This window comes from Carcharhinus amblyrhynchos, chromosome 11 (genome assembly GCF_965287045.1).
Source record: "Carcharhinus amblyrhynchos chromosome 11, sCarAmb.v2.hapA, whole genome shotgun sequence".
Lineage (NCBI taxonomy): Eukaryota > Metazoa > Chordata > Chondrichthyes > Carcharhiniformes > Carcharhinidae > Carcharhinus > Carcharhinus amblyrhynchos.
Window position 1 is genome coordinate 87,729,831 of NC_137334.1, and position 19,511 is coordinate 87,749,341.

A 19,511-nucleotide genomic window follows, 5' to 3' on the forward strand; every position below is an offset into this window, starting at 1 on the left:
ATTGCATTCAGAGTATAACCTCGTTGTCAATTAGGTCACATTTTATTAATTTTGGGGAGAATACATAAACATCAAGTTGAATTTTTATTGCACCTTTAAGATAATTAAATATCTCCATGGGCTTCATAGAAGCTTCACAGAGCAAACTTTTAAACTAAGCCACTTAAGGCGATATTAGGGCAGATAGCCAAAAGCTTGGTCAATGAGATAAGTTTCAAAGAGCTTCTTAAAGGAGGAATGAGGGGTAGAGAGGCACTGAGGCTTATAATGGGAATTCCTAAATGTAGGGGCTTGGTAGCTGAAAGAAAGCCACCAATGATGGAGCAATTAAAAACAGGGAAACTCAAGAGGCCAGAAATAGAGGAGTATCTCAGAGAATTTTAGGGTTAAAGGAAATTTCAAAGATAGAGAGGGAGGGGGTCGTGGAGGGATTTGAATGGAAGGATGAGAATTGCAAAGGTGAGGCATTGCTTTAATGGGAGCCACCACAGATCAGCAAGCACTGGGGTGATGGACAAATGTGACTTGATTTGGGTATTAGGGTTGCATACATACACCAGTTAATTAGAGCAAGTCGCAAGTGAAGCAGCAAAAGGGAAATCTGTAGGATTGTTAATTTTTGCTTTTACAATCATTATGCATTAAAATTAGCACAGCCACAAACCTTGCCTCATAGGTTGACCAGGTGAAAACTGGCACTAGTGTAATACATTTAATTTTGTTAATTTATGTAGTGAAAATATCTTGGACAGGATTCAACACTAGAATCTGACGATGGAGAGATAAATCTTCTGTGCTGTTGGCAATGCCTCAAACCCTACTAAACCTATATTGGGTGTGTGGGTTTAGAATCATTGAATCTTATTGCACAGGAGTCGTCCAATGAGCCAGCTGCTCCTGTGCTGTACATCGCTGGAAGAGTTGTCTGCTTAGATCCATTTACCTGGTCCTTTTAATCTTTTCTTGCAGCAGTTCATTTTTGCCAACTACTGTGGATTCTCTTTCCACTGCTGCTTCTAGTAGGAAATTCAGCACATTAGCAAACCTCTGCATTAAAAGAGAATCTCTTAATCTCTTGCCTGGTTCTTCAAAGCAATTCTTAAAGCAGATCATTTGGTCATTATTATATTGCTGCTTGTGGGATCTTGCTACTTGCAAATTGGCTGCATGTTTCCAACACTGCAACAATCACTTCAAAACTACTTTATCGGTTGAAAGCACTTTGGGAGGCCTTGCTTTATAAATGCAAGTCTTTCGTTTCTTCCTTCTGAGGCACTGAGGGTAACTGTAAGTTTTCATCCAGGACCCTGGTGTTGTTTGGCTAATTTAGCAACAAACAGAAATTGAATTTAGGCTCTACAGACTGTGCGCTGCTTTTTAAAAAAATAACCCACTAAGTTACCTGGGGAAACCACAATGCAGGTCTTCCTATTTGCCACTTATCGACATTGCAATGTTAGGGAGGGATTGGGGAGAGGAGGAAACTCTTTCCCTGCCAGGTCAGTCAGCAAGTTATGAGTAGCATGGGAAACATCCAGTATAGGTTTAGTAGGGTTTGAAGATTTATCTCTCCATAGTCAGATTCTAGTGTTGAATCCAGTCCAAAATATTTTCACGACATAAATTAACAAAATTAAATGTATTACACTACTGCCCGTTTTCACCTGGTCAACCTTTGAGGCAAGGTTTGCGGCTGTGCTAATTTTAATGCATAATGATTGTAAAAGCAAAAATTAACATTTCTACAGATTTCCCCTCTGCTATTCCACTTGCTACTTGCTCTAATTAACTGGTGTATGTATGCAACTCTAATGCCCAAATCAAGTCACATTTGTCCATCACCCCAGTGCTTGCTGATCTGTGTTGGCTCCCATTTAAGCAATGCCTCACCTTTGCAATTCTCATCCTCCCATTCCAAGCAAATATTGTAATCAAGGGAAAGCCCATTAAAATGAACTTAGCTATACCTTCCTTGCACTTGCAATACCAGATTGCATCCGTAGGAATCAAGGTGACAGGGCGTGTTTGCTGCTTCACTGCCAATCCAAAGTGTGCTGTCTCGTCCATCTCTGCCAGGAAACCCAAAATCGGACCAAATTACGTCCTACTAAAGAAATATACACATTAGTACACCATTACCAATTTTTCAAGCTTTCATTCTGCTCAGTCTCCTTGCATAACTCCTCTTAATTAGTCTCCACTGATGCTGCTCTGTATCTGAGCTTCAGAAGGGATGTGGGAGGGCTCATTAAACAGAGTACTCTCTCAGGTGGATGAAAAAATTCTCCAGCCCCACCTCAAAATAGGGAAAGGGAGTTCTCCTAGTTTCTTGGCCAATATTTATCCCTTGATCAACATCACTGAATAAAACAAACAGATTAGATGGTCATTATCGCAATGCTGATTGTGTGAGTTTACTGTGTGTGAATTAGCTGGAACATTTCTTACTTCACAATAGTAGAGGTGCTTTGGTGGCATTCTTGAGGTTCTGAAAGGTATTACAGAAATGCAATTCTTTCATTTTCGGAGTCAACCAAAAATAATAGATCTTCTGCTTTTCCTTGCTGTTCATTAGCTCCCACCTATTACTTCACAGGGGCAGACTGACCCTACTCTGATTTATAGCAGGCCTTACAGCTGGATGGAGAAAGGATATGTTTATTCCATTTGCCTGACCGGGACTTGAGCCCAATTGCAAGTCAAAATACAGTGAACTAATCGGTGCACCACCCAGTCCTCCAAGACACAAACGAGGTTTGACTGGACATTTTGTCGCCTTCCCCGTCTGTATTCCACTGCTCACTTCTTCCTTTTACAAAGGAATTTGTGTCTCCAATATTGCGCTTTTCACCACATCTTATTATCAAAATCCATTTTGTCACCTACATCATGTCTAAATTAAAAGCCGGAATCTTCTGCCTGTTAACAAGCCAGTCTTGAGGGAAATTACACAAACCAATTTGTTAAGTGTAATATGTTGATGTCATCTAGGACTGATCACAACCTGAATGCTGCCAGCTGCATGAGATCATGTGTTGGTTACTTCTTGTTAATAATCAGAGCTTGTGCCAGATGCTATGTGTTTTCAAGCATGTTAATTTTTTTCTCAACAGATTCCTTGCATCAAACACATGGACCCTTTCCTTTCCAAATCCAGACTCCTTTGAACAGAAGAATAGCAAGACTCAACCCCTCTACTCACTAATCGGTCAATTCAAGTGTCAAATTATTTCCAGTGGCAGGAGAGTCTGTAAATCAGAGGGCACTGATTTGAAGTAATTTGCAAACAAACCAGAGTGGGAAGCAGGAAGATTTTTTTAATACAGCATATTGCAATGATCTGGGATGCAGCTTTAAGAAAGGGAATGAAGCAGAACAGATATTCGGAGCTATTGGGGAAGGGCAGAAGAAGTGGGATTAATGGATCGCTCTTCTAAAGAGTTGGCAAAGGGACAATGGGCTTAATCATCTTCTGTGCTGTAACATTCTCTATCAACAATTCATTGTGTCATGGAGTTGCCTGCTAACAGCAGAACCCAGAATTTATAAAGGGGATTTTAGAATGTAATCAGCAACAGGGGAGAATATGCCAAGCAACACTAGTAGCCAACATTCGAAGGGGATGATGAGATATGCCCTTTTCCGAGTAATGTGATTAGCAGACATCTAAATAAGAGCAAATGTAAATAGTCCTATCATCAGGAAGCTGAATGGAGGCATACAGATGCTAATTTTGAGAGGCAGGAATGTGAGTGACATAGATTGCCCAGTATACAGTAAGCAGAATCAAAGAGAGAACCAGGGTATAATTGCCACCTCCTTGCAGAAGCAAGAGAGGCAGTTTAACATCCGATAGGAAGGTAAGTTTAACATCTAACAGCAAGTCAGCTAACAGCCGAGGCCACTTTTAAAGTCTGACAGCAAGCTAGAGTAGACACCTTTGTAAAGCAGTTTACCTGTTTTCACTGGACCAGGCAAATATGCTTGGTAGACGGATTCAGCCTCCTGATATTGTGTGGTAACTATAAGCTGGATCTGACTTACAGATTGTCTGGGAAATGGGGAAGTCTTATAGCGTTCAGATATTGTAGATATAGTTTGAAACAGAATGGTGACACAGTGGTCAGCACAGCTGCCTCACAGCACCAGGGTCCCTGGTTCAATTCCAGCCCTTGGGTGCTTGTGCAGGGTTTGCACTTTCTCCCCACATTTGCATGGGTTTCCTCTGAGTGCTCTGGTTTTCTCCCAGAGTCTAAAAGCATGCTGGTTAGGTGAACTAGCCATGCTAAATTCTCCTTCAGTGTGCCTGAACAGGTGCCGGAGTGTGGTTACTTGGGGATTTTCACAGTAACTTCATTGCAGTGTTAATGTAAGTCTACATGTGACACTAATAAATAAACTTAAAAACAAGGAGTAATTATTAACAAAATTGTGTATGATTATTACTTCCAAGTATTTACTTTTATATAGCATCACAGACTTGTTCATATACATTTGTCTTTCCTTTAATACAATAAATAGTCTTGGATAACTGTTATACTGTGACTGGGCTGCTTATTCTCACAGATGGTTTCATGTAATTCCTCACACCGTTCCAAAACAAAATTATACACTACTGCAAACTGGCATCTCACGTTGAGACACCCTCACAGATAAAATCAGCTTGGCTCGTGAAAGTAGGCAAAAACAAGATAACAGGAAAAGACAAGTTGGTCCATCAACAAAAAACGCTGGAAGTGCTCAGCAGGTCAGGCAGCATCTGTGCAGAGAGAAACTATATCAATGCTTCATCGTCAGACAAAAGATCATCGAGTTGAAATAGCAGCTCTCTTTCTCTCTCCATACATGCTGCCTTGTTAGGAAGTAACCAGTGACAACTTTGAATTGGATGTAATGTGACCACTGGGAACAAGACGTCAGGGTCAGGAAACCATGGAATCAATTACATAGTGATTAAATAGTCAGCTGACCAGTTGATTCACTATAAATAAGGAACTATGTAGAATTGTGGAGAGCTTGGAGTGGCCCAGGGTGGATGTTTCAAGCCTGCCCCACACCACGTTAGCCAGGCATGATGGTTAAACACCCCTCCCCCACCCCCCCAACCCAAGACCAGGCACTCACATGATGAAGGAGCAGTGCTCCAAAAGCTTGTGCTACCAAATAAACCTATTGGACTTTAACCTGGTCTTGAGAGGCTACTTACTACGCTGCAATCAATGGGAGTACTCTGCCCTATGCTGGAACGCTTTTTGGACATAAGAACATAAGAAATAGGAGCAGGAGTAGGCCATCTAGCCCTTCGAGCCTGCCCCGCCATTCAATAAGATCATGGCTGATCTGTCGTGGCTCAGTTCCACTTTCCCGCCCTCTCCCCATAACCCTTAATCCCCTCTCTTATCAAGAACCCATCAACCCGCTTCTTAAAAATATTTAGCGAGGCAGCCTCCACCACTTCAACGGGCAGAGAATTCCAGAGATTCACCACCCTTTGAGTGAAGAAGTTCCTCCTCAACTCCGTTCTAAACCGCCTCCCCTTTATCTTGAGGCTGTGCCCCCTAGTCCTACTGTCTTTTTTGAGCGGGAAGAGTCTCTCCACCTCTATCCTATCCATCCCATTCATCATCTTATACGTCTCAATGAGATCTCCCCCTCATTCTTCTAAACTCTAACATGTAAAATATCTTCATGGTACTACTGCAACAGCTTCATTTTCTAAGTCTTTTATTTGGGATTGAAACCTGATAAAGATCAGTTGATAGCTGATTGCAATCTTCTTTTCAAAACAAATCCTCTTCCTTTGACTTCTTGAAGACATTTAGTCAACTCAATGGGAGCAATAATCCAGCAGGAAAGCACTTGGACAGAAAATATATGACCTGAAACAAAATAAGGCCTCACAGTCCATGCTTCCTGATAGAAATTTATAGCTGGCGATAACTATTCTAACAGTGAGCAGGATGAAATTATGTTAACTTGTAACATTTAGCAATCAGTAAAGAAGAGCTGACTTCCTTGCTCTTAAGTTTGCTTTTAATTTCTGCTGGCAATTCATTCAAAGAGACACGCGGGACTAAATGTACCAGGGAGGCATGCATCAAAGAAAACAAAACTTGAAATTTTGGCGAGAGGATTTATCAAAAGCTAGCACAATGTCTCTAATGAAACTCCCTGCAGCAGCTGGACATATAGACCTTATTCAGGTTGCAACTGCCACAGAATAAAAATTAATAACCTCTTGTTGTGCATTGGGGTTTATTGCCACATTACAATCGTGCAGTGGGTCTGGTCCTAGACCAATGATGTGAAGGGCGTGAATTCAAACCCCATCAAGGCACATTGTGAATTTGAATTAATTTGTGGGCTGGCGCCAGGATATATCCATCTTTGTTGGCACAGTGGTTAGCACTGCTGCCTCACAGTGCCAGGGTCTCGGGTTCAATTCCAGCCTCGGGTCACCGTCTGTGTGGAATTTGCATATTCTCCCCTTGTCTGTGTGGGTTTCCTCTAGGTGCTCCGGTTTCTCTCTGACATGCTGGTCAGGTGCATTGGCCATGCTAAATTCCCCCTCAGGGTAGCCGGACAGGCGCTGGAGCATGGTGACTAGGGAATTTTCACAGTAACTTTGTTGCAGTGTTAAAGTAAGCCTACTTGTGCCGCAAATAAATAAACTTTAAAACTTCTAGTTCACTGCTAGATCAGAGAAGGAAACCTGCTACGATTAAACCCTAGAAATGATTTGAGTCCCAGCCCTCCAGAGTGGTGCAGTGGAAACTCAGAACGGGCGAAGAAAAATGATAGAATATTGTAAAAAGAGGCAAATCAGCCCAGCATGCCAGTGTCGACTCTTCATATTGTCACAGTTGCTAGAAATTTGACCAGAACAACCATGCAACATAAAGGCCTAAAATTCTGTACCATTTCCACATTGCTTCTAAGGAGCAATGCAATATACGTTGATTCAGTTAACGGCTTTGTATGTTAAGTGCTCCCTTCTAGTTAGAGTCATGGAGGTTTACACATGGAAACAGTCCCTTCAGCCCAACTTGTCCATGCCACACTTTTTTTTTTAACCACTAAGCTATTCCCAATTGCCCGTGTTTGACACATATCCTCTATACCCATCCCACCCACATAACTGTCTAAATGCTTTTTAAAAGACAAAATTGTACCTGCCTCTACTACTACCTCTGGCAGCTTGTTCCAAACACTCACCACCCTCTATGTTAAAGAAATGCCCCTCTGGATCCTTTTGGATGTCTCCCCTCTCACCTTCATTTAAAAATTAAAATTCATTTATAAGTCACAAATAAGGCTTACATTAAAACTGCAATGAAGTTATTGTGAAATTCCCCTAAATCTAATGCCATCTAGTTTTAGACCCCCTAACTTTGGGAAAAGATATTGACTATCTAGCTGATCTGTGCCCCTCAATATTTTATAGACCGCTATTAGATCACCCCTCAGCCTCCTACGCTCCAGAGAAAAAAATACCCAGTCTATCCAGCCTCTCCTTATAACTAAATCCATCAAATCCCAGTAGCATCCTAGTAAATCCTTTCTGCACTCTCTCGTTTAATAATATCTCTTCTATAACAGGGTGACCATAACTGTACATGGTATTCCAAGTGTAGCCTTATCAATGTCTCATACAACTTTAATATGATGCCCCAACTCTTGTATTCAATGTCCTAACCAATGAAACCAAGCGTGCCAAATATCTTCTCCACCATTCTGTCCACCTGTGACTCCACTTACCAAGAGCTATGAACCTGTATCCCTAGATCTCTTTGCTCTATAACTCTTTCCAACACTGTACCATTAACTGAATAAGTCCTGCCCTGGTTTGATCTATCAAAATGCATCACCTCGCATTTATCTAAATTAAACTCAAAAAAAAAGTTTATTTATTAGTCACAAGTAGGTTTACATTAACACTGCAATGACGTTACTGTGAAATTCCCCTAGGCGCCACACTCCGACTCCTGTTCGGGTTAATCACCTAACCAGCATTCTTTCAGACAGTGGGAGAAAATCGGAGTTCCCGGAGGAAACCCACACAGGCAGTGACCCAAGCCGGGAATCAAACCTGGCTCCTTGGTTGCATACTGAAGCTGAAAGTATCTCACTCATCTCTTGTGGATCCACACACAGATAACCCTGTTGATCCATAATAGGCCCTAATCTCTCCCTTGTTACTTTTTTGCCCTTTATGTATTGTGTAGAATCTCTTTGAATTCTCATTTGCCTTATCTCCCAAAGAAATTTTGTGGTTTTTTTGTCCTCTTGATTTCTTTCTTAACTCTACTCCTACACACTCTATATTGTTCAAGAGATCCACTTGATCCCAGCTGCCTATGTCATGGGCCTTTTTCTTCTTCTTGACCAGGGCCTTAATATTCTGAATCATCCCTACTTCTATCATCCTCGCCATTCACTCTAAAAGGAATATGCTTACCCTGAACCCCAATTAACACTCTTTTGAAAGCCTCCCGCTTACCAGCGTCCCTTTGTCTGCCAGCAGACTCCCAATCAACTTTTGAAAGTTCATGTCTAATACCATCAAAATTGGCCTTGCCCCAATTTAGCATTTTAACTTTTGGGCCAGACCTACTGCTCTCCATAGCTATCTTAAGACTAATGGAATTATGGTCACTGGTCCCAAAGTAATTCCTCGCTAACACCTGTATCACCTGCCCTTCCTTATTTCCCAAGAGGAAGTCAAGTTTTGCCCCCTGTCTCATCAGGCTATCCACATACCGATTGAGAAATTTAATGTTTCTTTAAGCTGAGAGAAGTAACAGTGGCTGCACGACTCTGTGCGTGTATACATCTGAATCAATCACTAATGTCATTGCTGATGCTGTTGGCTGTATGATTGTTTTTTTTCTGCTTGCAATGTGACTGAGTAGTGAAGGACAGTGCTGCAATGCACCATCAGGCATGCTTTCTTTTGCCCTACTTTGAAGGTGCTTTTCAGCTACTGTAGTGCTGCTGGCCTCCCAAAGGGCATGTTAATTTTTCGCCAGCTGCAAGGCAGGGACTGGCCAAGATCAGCAACCTAGAAGGTCTATTAAAACAGCTCCTTCCTGGCAGAACATTTCAGCAGCTTTCAATTTGGCTGGCAAACAATCATTTGTCTCTCTTTAGCCACTTCCTCCATTCAATGCATCTTTCACCAGTGCACAAAAATGCACAAGTTAATAGTGCTACAGTTTTAACATAAGGTGTCTGTCAAAAGTAGGCTTAAAGACATTGAGCACACAAGGTAAAGGTCCTGGTAAAGTATGGGAGCCACCCTGTTGGATTGAGACTGGGGGCCAATCTGCCTGTCCCAGCGGTTTCTGGCAGATGTTAAAAAAACCCACAGCACCTGAGGAAGGAGGACAGGGAGTTTTCCTGATGTTCTGGACAGCATTCTCCCACTTAACCAGCATCACCAAAAAAAAAGACTTACTATTGTTCGTAAAGTGGCAACATGACAGCTTTCATTGTATATCAAGTAATTAAAACAACAGATTTTGAAAAGATCCTTTAAAATGTGAAGTCACTAAATGTAAACTTTGTGAAAAGGAGTATTAGAACAAACATAAAGGCAACGGGCAGCACGATGGCATAGTGGTTGGCACTGCTGCCTCACAGCACCAGGGGCCCAGGTTTGATTCCTGGCTTGGGTCACTGTCTGTGTGGAGTTTGCACATTCTCCCCTTGTCTGCATGGGTTTCTTCCGGGTGCTCCGGTTTCCTCCCACAGTCTAAAAGACATGCTGGTTAGGTGCACTGACTCGAACAGACGCTGGAATTTCACAGTAACTTCATTGCAGTGTTAATGTAAGCCTTACTTGTGACTAATAAACTTTAAATACTGTGGATGCCGGAGTTGGAAACAAAAAGCAGAAAATGCTGGAGAAACTCCGGTCATCCAGGCTCGAAACACTGGCTCTATTTTCTCTCTACAGATATTGTCAGACCTGCTGAGATTTTCCAGCATTTTTGATTTTTGTTGGTTAAAACAAACAGGTTTCCTACATTCTAAAAACTGACTTTGGGATGGCCCGAAGTTATGGAAGGCTTCATACAAATGCAAGTCTTTTTCTCACTGCAGTTAATCTTCTTCGTACATTTTCTCTGTTGCTAAACATACATTACATTAGAAGGCACTGCAGTAGACAATGCTGCAATTTCTCCTATATGCTTGTAACGTTTTGGGCTTTTTTCTTTACAGTCGCATTGAACCCGAGGAAAAGGGTACAGAACAAGCCTATGAACTGCCTCTCACGCTCAAAAAAAAATCAGTGTGTCTTTATGTGTCCAATGTCAAGGTAATTATGGCATGTGTGTGTGTGTGTGTGTGTGTGTGTGTGTGTGTGTGTGTGTGTGTGCGTGTGCGCGAGAACCTTTATCACTGTTTTGGTTTACAGGTTACATCACTTGACATCATATAATTTTCTTAACTTCAAAAATGTGTACAGACTGGTTTAAGAGACACGGACAAATACAGAAATATTTTAATTAGACTGCGTTTGGAGACAGAAAATAATAAAAGTTGCTCAATGTGAACCTTCAGGATATGATTTCTGATTAACTTTACACACCAATTTGCTGTCTGCAACTACATCTCTCGCCTGCAATGAACTCTGATGGCTTTGAAGAAGCCAGCCTCAGATTTTGAATTGTAACAAAGGAATTGTTAAAACTGTACCTCTCATGTCAATGACAGTTGCTAGTAAAATACATCTAAAAGCACCTTGAAAAGATCAACAAGAATTGGATGGCTCAATCACTTCCTGGGGAAACAGATTAATCTGTCCAAAAACACTGGATAGTTGATGAGTCATGTCTCATCCAACAATAACAGCACCAAATACTTACCTTCCTGGACTGAACTTGTTTCTGGCCTGTCCTGATGTATACGTAGCCAAACAGAAACATTTTCTCAAAGAGAATAAATTTAACCCAGGATGGACTGCGGAAAGTAGGATTGAAAGCAATCATATGCTCTATTGGAACAATTCTGCCTCTGACATAGAAGCAGAATTAGGTCATTTGGCTCATTGCACCTGCTCCACTATTCAATGTGGTCATGACTGGTCTAATATGAAAACCCTCATCTCAATGAGTGACTCCACACTCTGATTCTCCTCTCTGGTCTTTGAATCTCCCTCAAGAGGAAATAACCTCTCAGCCCTATCAAGCCCTACGAGAATCCAATATGCCTCAATAAGGTCACTTCTCATTCTTGTAAACTTCAATGAGTACAGGCCCAACCTACACAACCTCTCCACGTAAGAAAATCTTTCTGCACCCAGGATTAAGTTAATCTTTGCTGGACTGCCTCCAATGCCAGTATATCTTTCCTTAGATAAGGGGACCAAAACTGTTCGCAGTTCCTCGTTTTCTAATGCACAGGAATCTCAAATCAATATTTGACAAGAACTTTTTTATTCTTAAGGAACGAGTTGCTTTTACATTGCGCCTTTCACTAATTCAGAACATCCCAAATCAGACTAAACCCAATGAAGTATTTCTTCAGTCACTGTTGTAATATGGGAAGCACAGCAATCAATTCACATACAGCACGGTTCCACGACCAGAAATGCAATAATAGCTAGATCATCTGTTTTTAGTGATATTGATTATAGGATCAATATCAGCCACAACACAACTGCCCAATGTGTGTCAAAATAGTGATGTGGGACCTTTTATGTCCAGATGAGGCAGCAAACAGGGAATCCATTTAACATCTCACCCAAAAAGCTGATATATTATTAAAACTATGCATTTGCAAATTGATTCATAAATTGTTTTTCTGTGGCTAAGGCTGTTGCAGGGAATCTTCGGACATCTAGTTAAGCTCAGTTTGGGCTGAACACATTTTGAACTGTTGGGGTTACCTGAAAGACCTCGGCTTTTTCCTCAAACATCATGGCAATATACTTGTAGTCGGCATAGGCCCAATGCTGAGAGCGAGGGAAAGCATCAAACAGTCCAGCTGAGACATCGGATTCGCCGTGAAGCCAGACTAGGAACTCCTGTAGTGTGGCCTGTATGTAGTCACAGTGTGTTTCAAACTGAGGAACTAGGAAAGACAAACATTTAAGGTAACTGAGCTGCGAACAGGAAAGTAGTCTTGTCAAGTTTTCTGAGTATTGTGTGCATTGTATTTGCATACAAGGTGCTCATTTTTACTTCTGACTTCTGTAAATTAGGAATTGCTAGAGTCTCCCAAACCTTTCCAGCCGTGGAACCCTTTAGATGTTGTAAGAGTAACACACAATGCCCGTGCTCTCTCTCACACCCACATACTTTCTCTCTCTCACCCACACACCCCTCACAGACACACACACACATCCACCCCACCCACCTCTTTCTCTCTCCCCCACACACCTCTCTCACCCTGGTTTCTGCCTGCCTCACCCCATGGCCACTTCCCCTGCCCTCTCATTGCTTCTTCCCCCTCCTGCCCCATGGCTTTTGCCTGCCTTGTTCTACCACCACTCAGCTATCCACTTGCCTTCACTCCACAGTTTGTTCTCTTGCACTCGCGCCCTTGCCTGGGTCTTTGAAACCTCACTTTATCGCTATTTACAGCTCGTCCAAAGGCCAGCTTTTCATTGCATTGGCTGCTGACAGGCTGACTAGTGCGCCTATCAGCAGCTAACATGGAGTAAAAATTGCATCCGATTGTATAAACTGGAAAAACAGCTTTCTCAAATTTACAATGGCCAGACCTACTGCAGAATGTCTTCCACCGAAGCCCAAGGTTCTGTAGAAACCAGTTTAGGAAATGCTTTGTTCGATAATGAAAAACAAAGTTTCACTCGGTTCTCCTTCTACTTTTCTGGTGTCCACATGCTACAATGATAATGAAAGTTGTTGACTAATCATTGCACTAAAACACCATTGATTAGGCTATAACAGATCCAATCAAAAGGCAAGAAAAACTCTGTGGTGAAGACCATTGGGCACCATACATCCAAGGTTCCAATTACTGCAAACAAGCGAAACTTACGATAGGTCATGTCTCAAATTATCCATATACTGCCTCAAAATGTTATTTTCTGTACGAAATCCATCTAATTTGCATTTTAATGAATCAATTCTAATTTTTTTAAAATCCACTTTCTAGGGCATCTGTTCCATAGACTGATCAGCTGCTCACTGAAGTATTGTTTCCACACACAAATACACCCAATCTTTTGGACCACAAAACATCAGCTAATAATGGTGTCAAACCAGTAAGGTTTATGGTGCTAAATGACCATTATTTTTCTGGTGTATTGTGTCCTATAGCATATCTTAAACCCTCTCCACATTAGAAAAAGTTATCAGTCAATGTTCCTTAGTATCCGGAGCAGAAGGTTATTAAACAAGAGTGCTCAGATTTCATCCTGAGCATTAGCAGCTGAATACTTAATAATTGAAAAGAGGTAGGTGAGAATGTGCTATGCATCGTTAAAATAGAAAAGTGGGCGACATTACGAAAAAAATACCCTTGGGTCTGTTGACAAGAAACTATTTAAAAGGCATTCTGAATGTCACACCAAAAAGAGGTCAACAAAGGCATACACATTTAAATAGATTAAAGTTCTTCCTGAGCAGACACTTTCAAGATTATTTGCGATGTTAATACAAATTTTACACCTCTTAAACAATTGACAGTTAATGCAAATCGACATACCAGAATTACACCATGGAACAGTTGGTCATAGAAAGAAGTGAATTCTTGATGTGAAATTTAATTAACGTCACAGTTAACATATTTTAAAAAAATCTCAACATTAAGATGTAAAACTGACCGTAGCCATGCAGATGAAATGAATTTGGACAATCTCAGTTCGGTCCCCCGTGAATGTGGTGGCACCACAAACAACTCTCTCTAATTCTGCATTAATGAGTATTAAATTGCCTATCTCATTGAGAGAGCTCACAGGATGGCTGTTAATGAAAAATGTTACAGGCACTTTGGTAGAATAGGGAACATGCTTTTGGGGTTGGATCCGAGGCACATGAACACTCTCCTGCTGATCAGTGCTAGGTTTAACCCCAGAATGCAGAAACCGAGTGCTCAACATAGAAGAGATTGATTTTCCCAGTATTAATATCCTGCACCCTGATGACCACTAAATTCACAAGTAAACAATTTAAACATGAACATAATTTAAACATGAACATAATTCAAACATTGTTATTCATGAGATCTGCTAAACCCAGTGAAAACTGGACCCCAGCTTTTCCCTCCAGTGGGTCAGAGAACTCAGATACAGTAAAGGTATTGATGAAGTAACTTGATATTTAACTACGTGTACAGACATTATTTATAAGCTTCTTCCTTATCAGTTAATACTTGTTTGGCTTAGTGCAGTTTCAATAACCAAGCTTCTTAACATGTTCATGTTGAATAACATGCAGTGAGAAAAGGGCATCAGAACTACAACGAGAAATAGTTTTATTTTCTACATTATTCAGATCATGACCCTTCACTAAAGGGAGATGCGCCTCATCAACTGTAGTTATACTCAAGGATCATTGTGTTTTTATTAGACATTCCCGACAAATTCTGCTACAACTAATGCATCACACAAATCATTCTACATATGATATTAACTGCTATCAAGGTTAGACAGCATCATGGCACATAACCTTGTCCTCTAATTCGTTACTTTCTTAAAGGACAAGGTAGTTCTACAATTATCCTCATGGAAACTCAGTAATTGGTGAGTAGCTATACTGAGATCAGTGCCTGCTTGACTCACTTGCTCATATTCTCAATCGCAGAAGGTTGATAGTTCAAGTGCTGCAACATTTCAGCACAGAATACTGATAGTTCAGTGCAATACTGAGGGACTGCTACACTATCCAAATTGCCAACGTTGAATGAGATATTAAACAAAAATGCCACCTGCCTCAAATGGTACAGACAAACTTTAAAGATCACATGGACAGGGAATCTTCCTAGTATCTGGTTAAAACAATGTTTCTTCAACCACCATCAAAAACAGGTCAATCGTCTTCAATTTATTGATGTTTATGGAATCTTACTGCATACAAAGCAGTTGCTGGTTCATAAGCATAATAGCAGTGACTGCACAACCAAGTTACAGATCACACATGAAAAGTGTTTATAAGGTTGAGAGATATCCAATGCTGTACAAGATGTTTCCTACCTGTATGATTAATGGTTAGGTAATTACCTCCAATATATTTTCAATAATTAACTCGGTCCTTTCTTTTCCTTCAATTTGGGCAGCGCGATGGCACAGTGGTTAGCACTGGTGCCTTACAGCGCCAGGGACCCAGGTTCAATTCCTGGCTTGGATCACTGTCTGTGTGGAGGCTGCACATTCTCCCAGAGTCTGCATGGGTTTTGCTGGGTGCTCCAGTTTCATCCCACAATCCAAAGGTGTGCAAGTTAGATGGATTGGCCATGCTAAATTGCCCTTAATATCAAAGGACTAGCTAGGGTAAATGCATGGGGTTTTGGGATAGGGTCTGGGTAGGATTGTGATCAGTGCAGACAATGGGCTGAATGGCTTCCTTCTGCACTGTAGGATTCTACAATTCTATGAATATTTGCCTTCCTCGAGTCTAAAACCTTTCCTTTCTCAACACACATGAAATTCAGAAATATACTGTCACTCATTAAAAGAAGTTCCTTTACTGGCACGTTGTTAAATAATTCTGATTTTTTACTCAATCAAGAATGACCTGTCAACTCTAAAACATGTTGTTTCAGAAAAAGATACAGTAGCATAGCAGCTATACTTCCGGACTAGCAATTCAGGGGTTTGGACTAATGATCCATATACATGAATCTAAATCCTATCACAGTAGCTGGGAGATTTACATTCAATACTTAATTAATTAAAACAAATCTAGAATCTAGATCATCAGTAACACAAATTGTGGCCATGGTATTACCACATGATTATCAAAAAAACTTCAGTAATTTCCTTTAAAGGAGGAAATCTACCATCCTTACAAAGGTGTGACCTATGACTGCAGTGTTAACCTGCTCGCTGATGCCCAGTTTGACTTCTCACCCTTGATCCAAACATGAACAAAAGAACGGATTAAGGGTTATGGGGAGAGGGCGGGAAAGTGGAACTGAGCCACGACAGATCAGCCATGATCTTATTGAATGGCGGGGCAGGCTCGAAGGGCCAGATGGCCTACTCCTGCTCCTATTTCTTATGTTCTTATGTTCAAGAGGAGAGACAAGAGTGACTGCCCTTGACAGGCAGCATTTGACCAAATGTACATCAAGGAGCCCTAGCAGAACTGGAATCGGTGGAAAACGCTCCCATTGGTTAGCGTCATACCTAGAGAAAGGAAGATGATTGTGGTCGTTGGAGATCAATCATCTCAGTCCTGGATCATTGCTGCAGGATTTCCTCAGGGTAGTGTCACAGGCGCAGCCATCTTTAGCTGTCTTATCAATGTTCTTATCAATGATCTTCCTTCCATCATAAGGTCAGAGGTGGGATGTTTGCTGATGATTACACATGCTCAGTACTATTCACAACCTCTGATACTGAAGAAGTCTGTGCCAGAAAGCAGCAAGATCTGGACAAAAGTCAGGCTTAAGCTGATAAGTGGAAGTAACATTTGTACCACACAAGTGATGTGATTTGGTTTATTATTGTCACATGTATTAGCATACAGTGAAAAGTACTGTTTTTTGTGCACTATACAAAGCATACCATTCATAGAGAAGGAAACAAAAGCGTGCAGAAATGTAGTGTTACAGCCATAATTAGGATGTAGAGAAAGATCAACTTAATGCAAGGTAGATCCATTCAAAAGTCTGATGGCAGCAGGGAAGAAGCTGTTCTAGAATTGGTTGGCATATGACCGCAGACCTTTTCCCGACAGAAGAAGGTGGAAGAGAGAATGTCCAGGGTGCGTGGGGTCCTTAATTATGCTGGCTGCTTTGCGAGGCTGGTTTGCATGATGGATTGGAAGTGATGGGCAATGACCATCTCTAGGGGATATAGTGGCAGAGGGGTAATATCACTGTACCAGAAATCCAGACACCAATGGGCATCGCTGGCAAAGCCAGCATGTGTTGCCCGATCCTAACTGTCATTGAATTGAGTGGCCATTGCAGAGGACAGTTAACCACATTGCTGTGAGTCTGGAGTCATGTATGCCAGATCAAGAAAGAATGGTAGGTTTCTTTCCCTGAAGAATATTAGTTAACCAAGTGGGTTTTTACAGCAATTGCTTAGAGGTTAATGGTATAAATACTGAGAGAGCTTTCAATTCCAGATTTCGTTAGTCAAATTTGCACTCAGCAACTGCTATGGTGGGATATGAACCTATGTCCCCAGAGCTTTAGGCTGGGCTTCTGGAATATTAGTACAGTGTCTCCACCACTACATTCTCAAGGGCAATTAGGAATGGGCAATAAATGCTGATCTTGCCAGTGACACCCAACATCCCATGAAAGTTTTTTTTTAAATTCAGCCTTGAACACATTCTAGAAATTTATTGCCTCTACTACTTGAACTGCTTTGCTTCACCAACCAGTCAGCATAGAAAATTAAAATGTGTGAAAATTTAAATGTAGTAATCAGTATTAAATTAGATTACAATGGTCTACATGTATCACAATACACCCTGTAACCTTGACAACGGTTAATGACAGCTGAACCTAAAGTGAAGCTGAATGGGTCAGTAGTTCAATCAGAAGTTAACATTAAAAGCTAATGAAAATATCACAAATGACCCAAGTTCCAATGATGACTGCTGCTGATGAGATGTAACTAACTTCCTGGAAAAGGTCACATTGTACAATTTCTAATTTGATTTGGAGAAACAAATGCTGTCTCAATAAAGCAGCTGAGTGTGCTTTGGCATAATTCACGCTCTGACTGTTTCTTCCCCAACAGCAAATTAGCACGGTTAAATCCAATGCTCAGTCCGCGGCTCACTCATTTCCGAGCCAGAATGCCATGTATTCAAATCCCACTCCTGAGTCTTAAGCACAAAAATCCAGGCTTACACTTCAGTGCACTACCGAGGGAGCGCTGCACTGTCAGAGGTGCCACCTTTGTGATTAAACCAAAAAACCGAGCCATCATATACTCTCTCGGATGGGTATAGAAGATCACATGGCTCTATTTTGAAGATGATCACGAGAATTCTCCCCCAGCCTTCTGGCTGATATTTAGCCATTAACTGAAATCATTAAATCAGATCGTCTGGACATTGCTATTTATAGGGTCTTACTACAGAAATTGGGTGCTGCGCTTGTAACATTACAACAGCGATCGCACTACAAAAAATACTTCATTGGCTGTAAATTGCTTTGGAAAGTCTTAAGGTCAAAACAGGCACAAAAACATAAGTCACTTTTCCTCCTCAATGCAATGAAGCAGAGGGAAGAATATGGACAAAGTAACTCTATGATCACACAGGAAGCAAGGCCCAATATTCAGAGGGCACTAGAAATTAAACTGGAGATGAGGTGCAGGCAAAGTTCCCTTCTCTGCAGAACACAGCACATCACTTTTCTAATGCTGCAACCAAGTCACAAATTCATCACTTGGACAAAACCTCAGTATTTTTATAGCTGCATGGAGGAGTTGAAAAGTTCATGTAGGCTGTTGAGCACAGTATGTCACTCGAAAATGTCATAACTGCGCAACTCCTAAGCACTCAAAATCAATCGTTCTTGCGAAAACTCGTTAGCTTTTAAAACTACAAGTGGCATCCCCTCATCACCGCTCTCCCAGTTGACCTCATCTGCCCTCCTGCTTGTTTCTAACTTGGCGCATTTTGCACAGCTAGTTCATCTCAGTTCTTGAGTCTTCAAACAAATTTAATCCCCAGTGGAACTCCAACAACAGCAATGCACAGTCCCATTAAAGCTGCCAACCCTCCAGGAATGGCCTGGAGTCTCCAGAACTCAGAGATTAATATCCAGTACAACAAAGGAGAAATTTTCTTTTAACTTTTTTTATGTCATTTGGTAAACAGTCAAAAAACATTCAATTGGGTATCAGAGTCTGCTTGCTGAGTGCCTATAGAGGAGTGTAAAATTATGAGAATCACCGTGAGAATGTTGCATGACCAATGCAGGTAGGGGCAGGAAGCATGGCAAATTGAAGAGGAGCTCCAGCTATTCACCAAACCAGGTGTCCACAACCCTCGTTGCGTCCCCACAGAGAGGTTTCCATCAAGTGATTGGGGAAAGACATCAAATATGAAATCCAATCAGTTCTCCAGAGTGGGAAAGCAAGAGAGAGCGAGAGAAAGACCCAAGGCAACGTATATACAATTGCAAGCAGCCAACGATATAAGGGCTCCAGTTCACCAACCTCAGGCACAGAAGGTGTGCACATCAGAAAACATCAAGAGCAAAAAAATGAAGCCACAAGTTTCAACTTTCTAAAACAGGAAGAAATATGCAAGGATGTTTGCATTTTCTCCTTTTTCAGAGAAGGAAATTCTCCTTCTACCCAATATTTCAACTCTTCTCCAACAAAGGAGAAATATCAATCTTAG

General features: G+C 41.3%; 1 protein-coding gene across 3 annotated transcripts in view; it reads right to left on the reverse strand.

Moving 5' to 3' along the window:
- Nucleotides 1-19,511, reverse strand: part of hspbap1 (hspb associated protein 1) — an 82,529-nt gene that overhangs the window by 36,940 nt on the left and 26,078 nt on the right. For all 3 annotated transcript variants that reach the window (XM_080199509.1, XM_080199508.1, XM_080199507.1), the window contains 2 exons: nt 11,894-12,078; nt 1,968-2,104 (listed from right to left, as the gene is read on the reverse strand). In XM_080199509.1, the coding sequence (XP_080055635.1) occupies nt 1,968-2,104; nt 11,894-12,078 (322 nt within the window). The remainder of the gene's footprint in view (nt 1-1,967; nt 2,105-11,893; nt 12,079-19,511) is intronic.